The sequence below is a fragment of the Diadema antillarum genome, unplaced genomic scaffold (assembly GCF_040938485.1).
Source record: "Diadema antillarum isolate AM-2024a unplaced genomic scaffold, OU_Dant_1.0 scf00000013, whole genome shotgun sequence".
Lineage (NCBI taxonomy): Eukaryota > Metazoa > Echinodermata > Echinoidea > Diadematoida > Diadematidae > Diadema > Diadema antillarum.
Genome location: NW_027270902.1, coordinates 303,276 through 321,940, shown reverse-complemented (window position 1 = coordinate 321,940; position 18,665 = coordinate 303,276). Strand labels below are relative to the sequence as shown.

Sequence of the window (18,665 nt, the reverse complement as noted above, 5' to 3'; positions counted from 1 at the left end):
GCGCTCATTGACGTACAAAGAAAGCCACTTTGGACTGGAAGTCTCTTTCCACCTCCCTGGTCTGATGCTCCTTTTATACGTCACTGATGATGGGAAGATATTATACGCAATACTGAGGATTGACAAGCAAAGGGAATGATAGAAGTATGTAGCTGTCTAGTAGTTCCACGGTAAGTGTTAGCAATTAAGAAGTGTGTGCTTTTTTCGATAAGTCCCCCAACAAATGCTCAATTGAATGAAAACAGCAAAACAGCCGAAAGGGAATTGACTTATCTGAGATTCCTTATGTTCATTTTAAGTTGCCTTTTAGATGCCATTCGACAACACTGAGAACGTTGGGCTCATAATGTTAATCATGACCGTGTACTCAATGCTGTGGTGTATTCGTTGCATTGATTACGTAATTGCGAGGTAGATTGAACCTATTTCTGTTCAAGAGTGTCTGACATCAAAATGTTTTTGAAGTAGGATGTTTTAGCACGATTTGTCTGGACCGACCCTCAAACGGTTTGATTTGATTATGTCTGTAAATATTTTGCACCCTAATCATGCCATTTGTTTGCTTTCACGAGGACCTTAAATGAATAACCTGCACAAACGAATGGTTGCATGTAATGAGAAGGATCGCTTGCAATCACGTCGCAATGCAGTCATGGTGAACGGAGGGGGGGGGGGGGGGATGGTGTTTTTCAAAAGTGACCAATATTTGCGTTGCTTGTGCACACATAGGCATGGTTCAGTTGGAGGACAATACGAACGAGTTCGGGTCAGAAGGGGGTTTGTCCATGCAGGGCCTGTCATGTACTATTAACCCCTCTCATTTTCCTACATTTCCCTTTTTCTACAAAATATTTGTTCTTCTTTCCACACAGGTAACGCAGATGATATTGAAAGCAGCCTATTCATAACAAAAAGTAAACGCGGTGGTACACTGATACACTACATCTAAAGATCCACATATAGGCCTACCTCACAGACTACAGTAACACTATTATGATTACGCACAATTGCTCTGCTCTGTCATTTTGTCACGGTTGTACCTTTGATCAATATAATACAAAATAACAGAAGGTCGACCTCATAGACATAAAAATCTGATGTAACCGTATTGCTTTTGTCGAAGCAAATCGTCTTCATTTTGTATTATCAAGAAATAATGTACTTGTAAGTAAATCACATATCTGTTTCAACTGTTGGATCAAAAACAATATTCATAAACTCTGTTCCAATGAAAGATGACTTCAAAATTCATCACGTTGAAAAGTAAAATGCAGGCAAGGGAGTGGCATCATTGACAAGCAGTCGATCAACATCGAGTCGATCGTGTGTTGTGCTCGGGTGTGACACCAGTAATCAGCTGGAAGTGCGCTCGATTAATCGAGAAGAAAAGAACTTGATGCTGTGCCCCAATTTTGAAAGAATGTCGACAAGGTGTTATCCCTTTGTCCCTTGTAAGGTTATTGAACTCACTCACGAATTCTTCCCCAATACCTTTGATTCAAAGAAATGTGGAACCAGGTTACATTTGTCCACTGCACTGTTTCAACTCATTGAATCCACTGGAATAAACAAGCCCATGATTATGTTTACTGGAAGAAAGGCTACACTATAAATCATTTGGTGACTTCTTACTGAGTGACTTTATGAAACATATTGGTCTATATAATCGCAAGTGAACATTCCAAGAAATTGTGAGGGTTGAGTAGTGAAAATACCTTGTTTCTGTTCCAGCACCTTTTTCTTTTCTTTTCCTTCTTTGTCCCCCTTTTTATTTTTGTTTTTGGAACTACAAACATATGAGTCAAACAAACTACTATAATTAATTGTTGCAGGTCGTCAAGAGGCTACATGCGACCTATGGTGATGATTTGACAGGTGTCATCTGCTCTACACATAATGCTACTCCTCTCTCCTTAAACCTGTTCAGAACATTCAAGCATTGATCTCAAAATACGTGCAATACCAGCTAGCAGATAAGAGTAGCACTGTACACATCATGCCTTTCAAATCAAGGAAGATACAGTGACAATCTTTATAGTCTTTGCCTTCGTGATAAAGGACCAGGGGGAAAAAATCAGTATTTCTGAAGTAGCCTAATAGTGCTGACACGATCAGACCCAGATCCTAACCGGAAGCTGCAAAAATAAAAAAACAAAGACAAAAACAAAAATAAAAACAGAAACAAAACAAAACAAAAAATGAAAAGTAAAAACTCAATGACCACAGTCATGACTAAAATAATGAACAAAAATCAATAAAAATAGAAATGAATTGATACCATATAATGATAAAATAAAAATAAGCATTTAAAAATAGTATAAAGATTTGAAAACTGCTGTCGACCGAATAACCCAACACAAAAAAAAATTATAGATAGCAAGCGTTTCACTCATTCAGTGTTGGTCATATTTGCGGGTACACAAGCTACCCGTTCCCCATTCTGCTTCAGTGTCCTTGAACCAATGTAAAGTACCTCGGGTAAAAGAATATAAGAAAATAATGATAAAGTCATGTGCAAACTGGATTACTGTAAGGTTAGCATGATGTCATGGGGGACCACCTACCTCAAAAACCTAACATCGCCACGTAGGAAGTACAGGTGACTCACTGCTTTAGTGTAATAAAGCTCTAACAGTTGCTTAATTTCATCATTATTCAAACCACTGGGACATCTCCGTATCTCTCTAAAAAAATCGAGTGAAAATTTTCACTCTAGAAGGAGTGAATACAAAAAAGAGTGAATTTAGAGCGAAATTGGAGTGAATTTTGAGTGAAACTGTTCATTTTCACTCTTTTTAGAGTGACGTCAGGGATCACTCCAAAATCTTCGAGTGATCCCTGAGGTCACTCCAAAATGAGTGAAAATAAACATTTTCACTCGAAATTTACTCCAATTTCACTCTAAATTCACTCTTTTTTTGTATTCACTCCTTTTAGAGTGAAAATTTTCACTCGATTTTTTTTAGAGAGAGTATAGTACTCACCATGGATGAGGAAAGAACAGAATATGCAAACTCGTTTTGACAAAACGTTGCACTTTTCTTCATTGCCGTGCATAATATTATGCAGTAAGTGAAATTATTTCTTATTCAACGCGGAACAGTCACAGCTTCAATCGTATATATACATATATTCTATTCATATCGTGATAATTCAATTTCTTGCTAGTTCTGTGTTGAGATGAGGTCCTGAGAATTATGTCTTTTATTTTTTGTGGTTAAAAATTCCTGAAGGAATACACCTCATATAGCCGTGTCTTTTTCTGACCACAAACTAAACTCGCATTGATGTGTTGATGGGGAAACTCTGCTTTGAATTTCACTACGTGATTACTTGCTCACGCTATGATGCTCTCTTGTGTATGTTTAACAGAAAGTTTAAATCATCGAAATTGCCCGTAAGCTGCTTTGGTATCGAATTAATGTCTACCTTGAGATTTTCAACAGGACACAAACCGGAGCATGGCCGGATACCAGTCATGGCTGAGATGCCTTGTCCACCGCTCCTTATAATTCGGTGGAATCAACCAATTTGCAGGATCCTTGAAGAACATCAGCCCAGTGAGTAGCGAAAAATAATCTCATTTTATAATTCCTAATGTAACGTATTAACGCGCAGACGATGACTGAATAGGTTTGACTTCTTTAAACGTCCCGATTTGGAAGTTGGCCAGATGACTCTAAACGGAGTTTTCATCGTGGTAGCCTAACAATACGAACACTAGTTTCGTCGTCCTTGGTACAGGCGCATTCCCAGAGCACGATGAATGAATGAGGATTTGGGGGCTTGAGCCGTCGTGGAAAGAAAAGGGATCAGTTCTTCTTACGCGTGATTAATGATGAAAAGATGACATTCGTCTCTCGTCGGGGGACATCTTGTGGCATCGAGATCATGGCGGTATAAACCAACGAGCTAACTGCCACAAATGTTAATCACGTCGATTTCGAACGGTTAAAGATTATCTCATCTGGTACGGAGATTAACGCCATCATGCTTCGTCGATGAAGAGAGTTGCGACAGGCATGACAGGGGTACGAGGTGGGGTTATGGATTAGATGATCAGTAGCTGGGCTATAGGATTAGATAATCAGTAGATAGGCTATTGGATTAAAAAGGTGATCAGTAGTCTATATAGGTAAAGCCCATGCAATTAAGGGCGTTGAAAAAACTTTCGCTGGATTACCCCCTCCCAAAAAACAAAACAAAACAAAACAAATACAAAAACAAAAACAAAAACAAAAACAAAAACAAAAACAAAAACAAAACAAAAAACCACCAACAAACAAACAAACAGAACAAAACAAAAAACAAACACGAAGAAAGGAAGACATACAAAACAAAGAAAAGTACGAAAGCTTAACCAACCAAAGGAAACAGCAATGGAAGAAACATACAAGATGAGGGGAAACCATATTATAGAAGCATCAAGAAAAAGAACCAAAAGAAGAAGAAGCATTAGGGATTAGTTGGGAAAAAAAACAGGAAGACGTAGAACGAGGAATCAGCATAGATGAAGCTTAAAGTGAGACGTCACGAACTTGTTATGTAGGCTACATAGTACAACCGTTATATTAGCTGTGTTGCCCTGCAGGGCTTTCTTTGGCAGAGTGGCATGCATACCTACACGTCGTAGAATAGATAACGATACAGGTACTTAAATGGCAAGATATTAAATTTCTGACGAGGACTATACATTTACGACCCTAAACGAAATTTCTGACGAGGACGATATTTTACGACCCTAGACGAAGTTTAAGTGCTTATTTTCCAAATTAACAAAAAGTGACACATTCATTGCGATGTTGACTTGGCGAATGACGTTAAATCATTCACAACAATGATTAATTTCAAGTAAGCATCAAGCGCGATACATTTCAGACATGGCTGAGCAACTTTTTACGGCATTCCAGAGACGGAATGATATCATTATTGTCGCAGGAAATTATTGTAAAAGATTGCCATACCGGATTCGGTAAAAAAGAAATGACTTGAGAAATGTGATACATGTACTTCGTGTTCAAGTGGCAGGAAATCAATTGACACTTTTCGACATGCTAAATCATATCATTGTATCACCTGAGGTGATTGAAGCCAGTCAGGGAACATATTAGTCTTCGGGGCCTGTACCAGTCACAAGTACTGTAGTGGGTTGGGATACGTGGAATGAAACCTTACAAACGCCCTTTTAGACATTTCTATCCACATACTCACTTCAGACTAAGGAGATTGTCAGTGGCTGGGTTGGTTATCTCAATCTGTCTAATGCGATATGGACGGATGAAAAGGATGCCACTATTCGCTTATTAACAACGTCAACAACAATACCGACGCTACCACAAAACCTATAATTTGTGGGGGAAATGACATTGATGCACACCCACGTCCGACGTCGACAGTATTTCGTTTGTGCAAATAGCATAACCAGCGAGGTAATATTCCAACAAAGACCCATCCACGGACAATAGTCAAATGATAGTAATGCGCTGAAATGACAACAGACCAGACGACAAATCATCGTTATTAGTTAGTTTCTATACGGATATCCACGTTGCCTTTTCACCTGCAGACGACCTTACCACGGGAAACCGCATAAACACTGGTATTCATAAACAAATACCATGCAAACTTACCTACATCAAAACAATCTTGACAATACAGTGGGCTTATTTACATATTTCTCGGACCATTTAACCCCCGATAACGTCAGATTTTGCACATAACAAGCATAAGAAATCTCAAATCTCTCGCCAACGTTTAACTTTGAGTTTGAAGCGACTTGAATTTTACCCTCTGCTTTGCCATAATATTTTGCCGGTATAAAGGGTAACAGCATCCTTCACATACATCTATCAGTTGCAATAGATCATCATAAACTGACATCTCACGACACCGCCCTCTCAATCATATCACACTGGGATGTATATACAGCAGAGCAATTGCACCCCCTATTTCCCCCAACATTGCCCAAGGAAGAAACATAAAATCAACTTCACCCTCACTCTATACAGTCATATCTTGCTTTTGTTTATCACAATTTGCAAATTCAACGCAAGGTCAATGTTGAATGGAGTAAATCTTCAATCTTTAATATTATGCTGACGTTGGGCAATTTGTCAATCAGTGTTGCAATAAAAAAAAACACAACTCGACGCAAACATTTTTAATCAATTTTGGTAAATGTCAAAACATTGCTAATTAACCCATTACAACGTTCACCCAGGAAATATTGACGATCTTATTAGTTTTGCAAGAGAATAGGCTCTTTCGATTCAGGTCCCGTAGGCCTATATCTACTCTAGAGGGAAGGAGGGAGAGAAAAGTAACGTTATTTTCAGTAGGCCTACTTATACGCCACACAGCTTATTGTTTGTAATCATCACCATCATGATGACCTTTTGAGGGCATCAGAATGCAACTGCGACGACCAACTGCGTGTGTGTGTGTGTGTGTGTGTGTGTGTGTGTGTGTAAGGGGGGGTCACAAAGGATATAAGACGATCTTCAAGTTAAAATCAACTTAAAAATGACGGTATGTACGCTGTGTGTCTTTAGTAATATTCTTACTTCCAAACGGAAATGAACATTTTGGAGATTTTTCATGCAACCATTAATACAATAAAGAACATTACTGGCCAAGGTATTTATCCATAAATTTTGATAACAATTATATAAAGCGGATTCTCAAAACATTCATTAAAATTGAACAGGGAAACCAATGGCATTCCATGATGAAACACCCCCTTATCAGCAAGCCGGATATACCGTTGCCGTTTAGCCTAAACTGGATATTGATTACAATACCATGGAAGCTGACCTTTCCACAACTACAACTTCCACCTCACACCTCAATGTAAAATAAGGGGGAAAAACAGGTAACGAAAATGAAGTATGTAAATGAAGAAAAGATATATAATGAGGTGAAGATGCCTGGAGAAATGACCACGATGGCAACGGTGACAACAAACAAAGACAAACAAAATAAGCCGATCTAATCTGACAGCTTACCTCGAGGTCGGGGTCGGGCGTTGAGCATTCTACCCACTCGCTTCTCCGCTGGTCTTGCGGGGACATCGTACCCCACGCTTCGCCTAGGTAGAGCGAGAGCACCATCAGGACATTGACCAGGGCCAAAGCCGACAAGAAATCCACACCCACATGGATCATCGTTGGAACTGTAAATGTCTATTCCGATTGTAGAAATCCACGGGGATATCAGCTCAAATGGAGATCCTGCCGATCCCCGAAAAATATCTCCTCTGGCTCCTGTCAGAACTGTGCATGCACCTTTGCTTTGGGCTGCATTGAAGCAGACGGCTTCTACCGATATCTCTCCTCGTGGTATCGATCGATTCTCGTTGATCGCGGACCGAATGTGTGCGCCACAGCCCACAAATCGTCTGCATTTACGACAGTCTGCTCATGTGTGACCACTCTGAACGCATTTTTCTTTGTGACAATCGCACTGGTTATTTATCGCGTCTACACTTTGACAGTTATGCATACATCGATTCAAGCTCCCGTCGGAAAGAGATGGAGAAAAACGCGATGATAATGTGACATAAAGACAGATTCATTAAGTTGTCACTTACAATGATGACTAATAGTAGAAGAGGGAAGGACGCCTTTTATCAAGCTAAAGAATAATATAAAGCGGTCTTTTAACAGCTGGTATGCCCGTCAGGCATATCGGCGGTATTGAAGGGGAAGAGCTGCCGCTACATGGTTTATCACACAACCATGCTGCTTGACTTGAAATCTGTCAGGTGAGATGCGCCGATAAACTGTGCTGATAATTATCTAGTAATCCGCCGACTTAGCAGGACATATCATGTATATGTGCATAATTAGTAGAATTATCTGCCTGTATGGTGTAAATCTATTTGAGAGCGATGTGAGGCGCCTGGGTTATGTGCTGTGCAAGAACGAGCGAAGTTCTTAATATAGTGCATGGCATGATAAGATTGAACATGGAATTGAAGGAGGGGATGATATAAAGCATTAATACGATAACCATATACATGGTATAATGAGTGTTTGGGCATTTTGATGATAATCATAAGAAGTCTTATCTACCTAAGATCGCTTTTCTTCCCTGTGAAACAAAATCCCATACACGATTAGAACCTCGGCACCCTCCGTAGATGTGACCCAAGCCGATATATTACCCAGTTCATTTACGATGGACTGTACGAAGGCCTGCTCATGGGGTCAAATCGTTTCCTAAAACCACAAAGGATTAATCGTACGGGACACTTTGCTTTGGTCAAGAATGAAACACCGCTGGTTTTGTCGCTGCTGAGGCTATCAGGAATTTTTGACCGATATAGTTATGGCCTGTCCTCGAGAATATCACAGTCTGCATAGAAATGCTCGAGACATTAAAGGGGCTGTACAGTACTGCTTGAGGTGGGGATTCATGTTTTGTGCATTCCTAAGTGAGATAATGAGAAACCTCTTTTGAAATATGAAAGAGCATGTAATTTTAAGAAGGATTCAACGTTTATTTGATGAAAATTGGTTTTCAAATGGCTGAGATATCAAAAAAGTGATAACAATAAAAGACTACAGGCCACGCCTTTTATTAGGATCTCTTTGTTTCACCTTGTTTTCGGATATCTCAGCCATTTCAAAACCGATTTTCATCAAATATACTTCTGATACCCCTTAGAATTGCATGCTCTTTGACATCTCATAGAGTGATTTCTGAATATCTCGCAAAACGTTAAAAGCTAAATCCTCACCTCGACCAGAACTCTACACACCCTTTGAGTAAACACAATTTGATAAGGACATTTTGATGCAGTGGGATATACTAAGTATCAGATTTCAGTGGTGCTCATTTCCTTTCACTTGTTTTGTCTTTCTTGTATCTTGTTCCTCCTTTGTCCCCCCCCCCCCCCCCCCCCCTTCGTATCAGAGTCTACCGCCTCTTTGTGCCCCCACAACTCTGGTCTCTTTTTCCTCCTCCTCCTCCTCCTCCTCCTCCTCCTCCTCCCTCTTCTTTTATTCTGCTTCTTCTTCTTCATCAAGTCCTGGTTTCCATGGAGACGAGTCTAGTCTATACAGGGGGCGGGTGTCTGTGCAAATTTCGAAGTCCATGCCCTCAGTGACGGAAACATGGCAGATACAAGCATCACTTCTCTGCTAGAATGGGGATGACTGAGCAGACGAATGTTGCAGCAGATGGAGAAAACCTCTTTGAAGCAAAGTCACATGTCATTTTGGTCATGGTGGATTAATATTCCTTAGATTTGGTAAAGAATTAAAAAACAATCTTCTTCTTTTTTCTAAAGTTAGGACAGTGTTCAATAAATTCATGTGTTTTGATAGCATTATAGTGTCCATAATTCGAAAGTGCAAGAACTGTAATCATCAGCCCAATGATGACAAATGAAATACCAAAGGTAACTAAGTGTTAGCATATGAAAAAAAGAATTGTATTTGATCATAAGAAACACCAATATTCTCGGGTAATTACACTTATACGATATTCATTGTGAACTTTCCATTTTGTGTTTACATCTTTTTATTAAGCCTTCCAAAAACTGCCAGAATGGCCCGAGTCTGCGAGTCAATTGCTATCTACTGCCCTCTGTTGTTGACAACAAGAAAGCTACAAGGCAAAGTTTTGTCGTGTCACCTTTGAACGACATGGCAGTACACTAAACGGAACGTGATCCTTTTCCATTACGTATCAACAGGAAATCGGCTATTACAACACTTCTTGCGTTAAAAACACGAGGGAAGCATACTACATGTAGTAATGATGATATGCAGCTTGTACACAAAGTGTAACAATCTAAGCGGTCTTCAAACCGTGATTCTATTTTTCGGGCTATAATGCAGAAGAAGATAATTGTGTTAAGGTAAGCACGGAGCAATCAATGATCATAGATAAAGTAGAAGACCCAAATCCCGATGAATTACAGTAATTTATGGATTCGGAGACGCAAAACAACTGTTTGATATATAATTGTATCATGAGACAATGATGACCTTCATCAATAATCATGAGACTGAAAATGGCATCCTGCAACTATAAAAGCGACTGAAGTTTCGTTTTTCCTCTTTGTAGGAGTGGGGGCTTCCCCTTACTCTGCAATTAAGGTGTTTCTTTGTGCTGGCGAGTAATAAAAACTTGCATGGAGCCGAAAATGTCAGCAACAGGAAACGTTGACATGTAAAATCACCGCGACAACTAAAATACTAGGGGGAATAAAGCTACGCATACGGAAGTGAAAAACTTTATATCGGCTCTGATCCTAAGGCTATTGCAGTTTCAATCGTTGTGCTGTAGGCCCTATATATACGCATGGCAACTGGATAGGGCTCTTGAGGAAAGGGTTATTATTGTGACGTCATCTTCGATTGCGGATATTGGCTATTACGAACACTTATTCACTAGCATAACGAAAGAAAGATTATAAATCTGTTGACACAGATACAGTGATGTGATATGTCATCTTCCATTGTGAAAGTGATATGAGTTGTCAGTGTATGTGTGTGTGTGTGTGGGGGGGGGGGGGGCGATTTTGTCATCGTGATACATATAATATATACATTAGAGAAAGATAAAAATAAATTAGATAGACTGCTGGACAGAAAGAAAGATAGCCAGTTTGTCATACGTAGAGGTATGCTGATAGATATAGGTAAATGCAAAAACTGATATGAATGGGTGAATAAACAGATAAATAGATAGATAGATTAAAGACAAACAGTCTGATGATAGATAGATAGATAGATAGATAGATAGATAGATAGATAGATAGATAGATAGATAGATAGATAGATAGATGATACGATTCCAGACAGACAGTGAGATAGATAGATAGATAGATAGATGATACGATTCCAGACAGACAGTGAGATAGATAGATAGATAGATAGATAGATAGATAGATAGATAGAGATAGATAAATGATACGATTCCAGACAGACAGTGAGATAAATAGATAGATAGATAGGTAGATAGATAGATAGATAGATAGATAAATGATACGATTCTAGACAGACAGTATGATAAATAGATAGATAGATAGATAGATAGATAGATAGATAGATAGATACATAGATGATACGATTCCAGACAGACAGTGAGATAAATAGATAGATAGATAGATAGATAGATAGATAGATGATACGATTCTAGACATACAGTGAGATAGATAGACAGATAGATAGATGACACGATTCTAGACAGACAGTGAGATAAATAGATAGATAGATAGATAGATGACACGATTCTAGACAAACAGTGAGATAAATAGATAGATAGATAGATAGATAGATAGATAGATAGATGACACGATTCTAGACAGACAGTGAGATAAATAGATAGATAGATAGAAAATACACACCAATCTGCTTGTTTCATTTGTCGATCTCTCCTTCGTTCCTCATTCTCCCAAATCCCTTTGCTTTTTTTTTGTTTTTAAGGTATCTTTCACAAGATAGCTCAAGATAGATAGACAGGTATATAGCTATATGCACACACTGAATATATTGTATGTTTGTATGTGTGTATGTGTGTATGTATGTTTGTATGTATGTATTGTATGTACAGCTGCATGTATGTATGTACATGTGTATGTATGTATTTGTGTGTGTGTATATATGTATACATGTATGAATAAATGTATGTATGCAAAGACAGCAAGAAGATACTGAAGAAAAAGAGATAGAAAATGCAGTCCTTTTTTCCATTCTTTTTAAAGAAATGGTAATTAGAGCAGTTTCTCTTTTTACATTCCTTGTACATGTACTGACACAAACCATTCATCCATCTCCTCAGCCCATTCTCTGGCAGTGCAACCCAACCTCGTCACGTTGGAAAAAGCGTCACATTTCAAGTAGGACTTTGCCCCCTCAGGACGTCTCAACGAATACAACGGCAGCTGAGCAAAGGGACTTCCCCCTCTGACATTTTGGTAGCTTGATTTACAGATTTGTCATCTTTTCCACCAAGCAAAACACGAGACCAGCATCAACATCATCCCATGCCCAATGTTTTGGCTCATTCACATGGTCTCTGGCAACTGCACTCAGCCCTCGTCACCTGCCTGGCAGAAGGACTCTAGCATGAAATTTTAACCTAAAATCAAATTTTGATTTATGACATATTTTGCTATAGTTTTGAAAGCTCTTTCATAATATAATCATATATTTGTCCATATAAGAGTTATACAATCTTTTCCATATAGAGTTACAAAATAAGACTGTATTGCTTACTTATCAATTTATCTAAAAATCAAAGTTGACATTAGTATGGTATTGTATCCATGTTTAGTTGAAACTTATGTGATTCAAAGTTCCTCAAAATATTGTATGTACTCATGTCAAGTGTTATGTATATTGCTTTGTATTACTTTATATGGAAATAAAATCATTTGAATTTGTGTGTGTGTGTGTGTGTGTGTGTGTCTGTGTGTGTGCGCGCACACTTTTTTCGAACACGCAAACCTTAGGACCTTCTGCCCGGCAGGCACGTCATATTATCACTTCATATCTCTGTCAGCACAATACACATTATCTCTTCAAGGAAATACAGTCAACCTTGCATAAGTCGAATCCAGAGGGACCGCAGGAAAAGCCTTCCACATGCATGAATTTCAACTTACACAACAGAATGTTATTAATACATGTTCATATTCCAACAGGGTAAAATTGTTCTTCAACGTAACCAATTTCTTGACTTGGGCGAGGTCAACTTATGCGAGGTTTACTGTACGTACATACATGCCGTCAAAATACACTGAAAAACAAATTAAACACACGCTGAACACAATAACCATTTACTTTTTCCCTATTTGTTGGTAGTTATTTATTATGACATTACAAGTATTCATTTTGTTTAAAGTCACATAGATAGTTTTTTTTTTCAATGTGCTAAAAGAAACACCTCTTTCAACCTCAAATGGTATTCTTACATGAAAAATAGACCAATCAATCAATCAATAACTCAAAACGTACAAGTGGATAATAAGTTTGCATGTATCATATGATTACATTGGTTACAGAATGCACCTAAAAAATAAACACACAAAAAAAGAACTATAAAAAATTTATCGACATACACTCAATTTTTACTTTACAAAAAACTACTCAGTTTGCAAAAGATGAAATATAATTTCTAAGCATTGTAAACCTCTGGCACGATGTTTTTGATTGATACACAAAAAAGATGATCACAACCCCCCACCCCACCCCTAACAACACATCATTTCATGCCTTGCAAACTGAGGTTAAAGTCTGGTCAATAAAGGTAAAAAGTAACCATGACTTATTTTTAACAACAATGATAACAACACATTAGCCAGATATGACTATAAGCGTGTTAATAGAAGAAACAAAAAATTATATAACAGACTTTAGTATAGTATCTCACCAAATAAGAAATACAACAACGAGTGAAATGAGTAATTTGACAGATTTCACTACAATACTCCTGTGGGAATTATCTATGAGGGGGTTGCCCACATACTTGAGTAAGGAACGAAATCCTTGCTACTAGCTCGGGTTCTTTGGTGACCTACACACAAATAGCTTTACGCTAAGAACCACCCACTGGTAATCTACTCAAACAAAAATCATATGCCACTATTTAGATGTCATGCAAATCTCATCATCAAGAAAAGAAATGAAGCATACAGTTTAACTTTGGACCAGAACCCTTGCACAACACTATATACATGAGCCTAGATACATTAGAGCATCGACTACATTTTGGACACACAAAATACGCCAATTCCAGCTTACACCTGGAGTGAGAGACTAGCATGCAAAGATGTGATGACTCTATATAGACAAGAAAAAAAGGTAGAAACTCCTGGGAACAAAGTCTACAACCTTGCCAGTTTATCAAGATGGCCCCTTTTGTAATCGCTGAGATTGATGCAAAGAAAAGATCTCGGCAGGACACAGCTTTGACCATCTCTTCAGCTCCGTCCCTCTTCTTTTCTTTTTTTCACACGAAATTGCCTAACATTTTGATCTGCAATCCTACAACACTCATTCCTAGGAAATAAATATAAAATACTGTCAAACCTGTATCAAACTGATTTCGAGCAGAATGCTGACGAGAGAATATAATTGTATGAATTACAAGACAACTTATTCCATGTTGTGTGAGTTTTGTACAATATTACACCTCATATTTAAGAAAAAAAAATCAGCTATTCATTCTCTATTTTTTAAACAACCATTTCTGTAGGTTTGCTGTGATTTGTGCAGACAATGCCGATTACAAATTGCTTCAGGCTGCATTACAGAAGAAAGAGAAAAGGAAAATTGCTAACTGTACACAGGAATGTCTAAGTTCCTAGCTTTCTCTCTACCTGGATAAGACACATAAAAAAAAAAGGAAAAAGAAACAGAATAAATTAAGATGAAGACAGAACCACACATTCACATCACTGTTGGCTCAGTGTGTGTGTGTGAATTACACCAATGCTGCCAATTTGAAGTCTGGCCTACATGCCCAGCCCCATTGACACTCAAAGAGATGTTTGCAAAATAAATACTGTATGATCGATTTCCTTTGCTCCCTCCTGGTATTATAATCGAACTATTTTGTTTTGTTTTGTTCTTACGTCTACAGGATGAAACAACTGCTCATGATAACATAGAAACAAAACAATAAAAATCCTGAACCATCTTGAAGTAAACTACAGTGTATGTTGCACAAGAAAACTTCAGAATCCCTTTCATCAGTAATTCCAAATAGAGCGCTAGTGAAAACCTTGCTACAAGATCATCTTTACAAGCTGTATGTTATCAAAACAAAACAAAAATCTGTAAAGGAGTGCTGACTAGTTTCACTCTCCTCCATGTTTTGTGGACTTGCAAAACACATAAAGGATACTACCATTATATGAGGCTCTGCTGTTTGTATCACAAACTAGGTCTATGGATAGCTCAATGTGGCTGCGGAAGAGCTAAATACTATCTAAAAAAGACCAAAAAAAACTTTTGTACATTTTTCCTGCCATACTCATACAGAGAGTGAGAAAATGAGGGATTTCGAGCGAGGAAACGAGAGAGAGAGAGCAGTTGCAAGGAATGTAGCATTTTCAACTAGCTTGGATGCGCATAGCTAGATTGAACAGTGTTGGTGTCTGAACCATAGAGCACTGATTTTTCTGCAATCTTGTTAACACTACATAACTCGGCTGCAGGCCACTCATATCAAACAAAACTGTGTATGCACCTAAGAAAACAAAATGTGGAAAAATCAAAAAACACATGTCACTCAAGCTGGATCAATTGACAATATCCTTTCCGTGTGAATGACAGAATTTTTCACATACTCAGCAAAGTTCTTATGTAACCGGGTACCCACTCCGTGTATATCAAAAATGAGAGAAAGAGCAGAAAGTGACAAAAAAGGACCAAGTTATGTTCTATCTCCCTCCGACATTGATGAATCACTCTCAATACATCAAACCAGAAGACATGGGCCTTGGAAGCCTTGTGAGACGCAACACAGATCTAGGCGCATCAAGAATATTTCAACTTATCTTCAGTTTCCAGTTTTGTTTTTCTCAACGAGGCACAACAATCATATTCTAACAGTGGTGCTACAACAGCAAAAAGATCAAGACATTTCTGTCTAAATTGCCATTTTTTCCCCTCTCTCTCTTCATGTACACAATATTCCAATTTTCTTGAGGTACTACACATCTACCAACAGACCAAATTATGTTGTTCCCTCTATGCAAATTCTCTATGTTCTCTCACATCTCTTATATCACTAAACCTCTAAAGGGGGTAACATACACATGTGAAAACAGACACAACCCAGGGGGCACAGTGAGCCCACCTTCTTTGTCAAATTGAAAGAGTGTGATAAAATATAACCAGTAGAAAGCCTCGGCAAAATTATTGCTACACATCAAGACATTAAGACAGTTTAAGGTTGCTTTACTTTATGTCTGTTTGTTTGTTTGTTTGTTTTTCTTTTGCTCTGTTTTACTATGCAAATCCAACTACTATTTTCCACAAAATAGCCAAAGTATGCACCTCTTTTATATGATGACAATAGACAAATCCAGACAATAATGCTTAACTTCGGCCCAATTTCTGCACTAGCTCATTATCTTTGCTAGAACCATCACTGGACATTACCTCAGTAGATTCTTTCTTTCAGAAATGCATCGATACTAGCCATTACTCACATCAGACCTTAAAAAAAAAAGTATACATATCTATTTACAATTCTATCTTGCTCTTTTCCTTTCTTCTATGACCCATGTTTCCAAAAAGGCTCAGATGAACTGGCCATACATTAGCCCCCCTTTTGTAAAGAGTCAAAACACAACAAGACTGCTCCTAAGTGAGACTTCACTGAATCCCTCATCTTGTGGGAGATGAAGGTGATCATTGCTCCTAATCTTAATCTTAATCTCCGAGCCTGTGCTTCCCCTTTCTCAATGAGTGAGCAATATCTCTTCTCATGCCTCGAGGTATTTCTGTCGATTTTGAGAGGTGTCATATCCATTATCCAACTTTTTTTACTTTGGCTTGGAAGCAACCCCCTTTTTTTTCTGTTTACAACAAAATTGTCTTGTCAACTTCGGCTCCGTTTGTTCTACGCTGCTGCCAATTCTCCACCTTGCAAACACCTCATCCTTTCCGCTCCATTGTTGTCAAGCCTGCTTCAGCTCTACTTTTCTTATCATTTGTGGCAGACTTACAAAATCTATCGGGAGAAAACTGAAACCTCAGACAACACTTCGGAGAAGGTGGTGCAGAAAAGCACAAAATGAAAAAAGATAAAGGAGAGTAAAACGGTGACGTAAAGCATATCTTCACAGCCAACTTTATTTCCAAATTCAAAGTTACCGATTTTGCACAACTATGGATATGTAGAGCATTGCAGCTTCCTGCAATCTTGATAAAAGAGGTGAAGTATCGTACTCGGGAGCGAAGTGCTGATTAACTACGGGGTGCTGGTGTTGTGGAAACAATTCAGATATATACATCACTATTTAGGCACCAGTTTTCTGTTTGTCTCTCTACAAATTATCCAGTTTGGTTGCTTTTCATAAAGCAGATATAAATACCATCTCAAAAAAAGCATAATAACAATGAAGACCAACAGTCAGAGATTCGATTATATGTGTCAAAAAAAATGCCACTTCACTTTTCCTCTCACATTGCATATCAATAAGATTTACCGATGCATCTCACAAAGTGACATTTAGGCGATTTTCAAACGAATTTACACACCTCTTTTTTGTTGTTAATTACACAAATGCATAATTCGTCTTATACATTTCTAAATGAGAAAAAATTGGGTCAGAGATTCTGGAACACGCTTGCGTGCGTTCAATGCAATGACAGATTCCTATTTAGCTCAGTGTAACATGTTTCCTTCGCAAACTCTCAAACCCTTAACTGAAAATCCTACCTGTAATTGTCAAAAACGGTACATCTTGACAAAACCCCACTTCCCCGTATCTTCCTCCTCCTCGTTATCACTGTTATCTATTTTTTGTTTTCCGGTTAGAATCAAAATCATTATTCACGACAATAATCTTCTCTCTCTCTCTCTCTCTTGATCACCAGCAAGAACGTTTTAGTGTTGTTTTTTGGAATCTCTTTTTTTTGAGTCAAACAAATCTCCGCCATTTTGAGTGTTAGGTCGCTCTCCCCTCCTTGGTTGAAGGAATCCCTGTAAAAGGTCAGATTCAGACGCTGGATGTCCAAGATGGACTGGCTGAAGCTGTGCTATCCTCCCTCTTTAGAGGAGGCGGCATTTCCTCTTCTTGGTTGGTTCGGGAGGCTCCAGAGCGGCCAGGATGGCTTCATCAAAGACATTCTTCAGTCCTTTCTGTAGGTGGGTTAGGGGAAATCAGGCAAGACAATCGTGGTAAATACCTAATACACGTATACGCAATATTTTAAACTTAGACTGCACCTATTCAATTCAATTCAAACTTCTTCTTCTTTTTTTTCTTTTTTTTTACAGAATACACAAAGAAATGATTGAAATTGGACTTGCATTTGATTAATCAATTTAAGTGTATCCCTTTGTAATGTTCATTCTGGTTTTTGTTTCATGTTTGTATCAATGCTTATGATATGTATCCTATATTCTTTACCTGGTCGAATGAATAATAATAATAATGAAAATGATACAGAGGAAACTCTCTGATTTTTATATCATTTAATCAAAGATGATTTCATTCTCAACAAGGAAAAGTAGAAATTACGCGGTGCGTAACATATGTCCCCGCCGGAAGTAGCATTTTGTAACAAAATGTGCAATATAGGTAAAAAATCAAGGTCAAAGGTCAAAGAAGTCAAAGGTCAAAATTCTGTGTAGAAGTTTTGAAGCCCTCACCTAGTGCCATCACATAAAGCAAATGGAATCGAAATTGGGTTAGAAATGGCGAAGGAGTAGCATTTTGTAGCCAATGTACAATATAGGTCAAAAATCAAGGTCAAAGGTCAAAGAAGACAAAGGTCAAAATTCTGTGTAGAAGTTTTGAAGCCCTCACCTAGTGCTATCACATAAAGCAAACGGAATCGAAATCGGGTTAGAAATGGCGAAGGAGTAGCATTCTGTAGCAAAATGCACAATATAGGTCAAAAATCAAGGTCAAAGGTCAAAGAAGTCAAAGGTCAAAATTCTGTGTAGAAGTTTTGAAGCCCTCAACTAGT

The 18,665-nt window shown here is 38.2% G+C and overlaps 2 protein-coding genes across 2 annotated transcripts in view; both read right to left on the bottom strand.

Moving 5' to 3' along the window:
• Positions 1-7,237, bottom strand: part of LOC139721064 (WAP four-disulfide core domain protein 1-like) — a 33,550-nt gene extending 26,313 nt beyond the window's left edge. The window contains exon 1 of the mRNA XM_071632396.1: positions 7,005-7,237. Within this exon, the coding sequence (XP_071488497.1) occupies positions 7,005-7,163 (159 nt within the window). The 5' untranslated portion in view covers positions 7,164-7,237. The remainder of the gene's footprint in view (positions 1-7,004) is intronic.
• Positions 7,238-15,628: 8,391 nt separating this feature from the next.
• Positions 15,629-18,665, bottom strand: part of LOC139721499 (cdc42 homolog) — a 33,893-nt gene continuing 30,856 nt past the window's right edge. Inside the window, exon 6 of the mRNA XM_071632817.1 lies at positions 15,629-17,832. Within this exon, the coding sequence (XP_071488918.1) occupies positions 17,743-17,832 (90 nt within the window). The 3' untranslated portion in view covers positions 15,629-17,742. The remainder of the gene's footprint in view (positions 17,833-18,665) is intronic.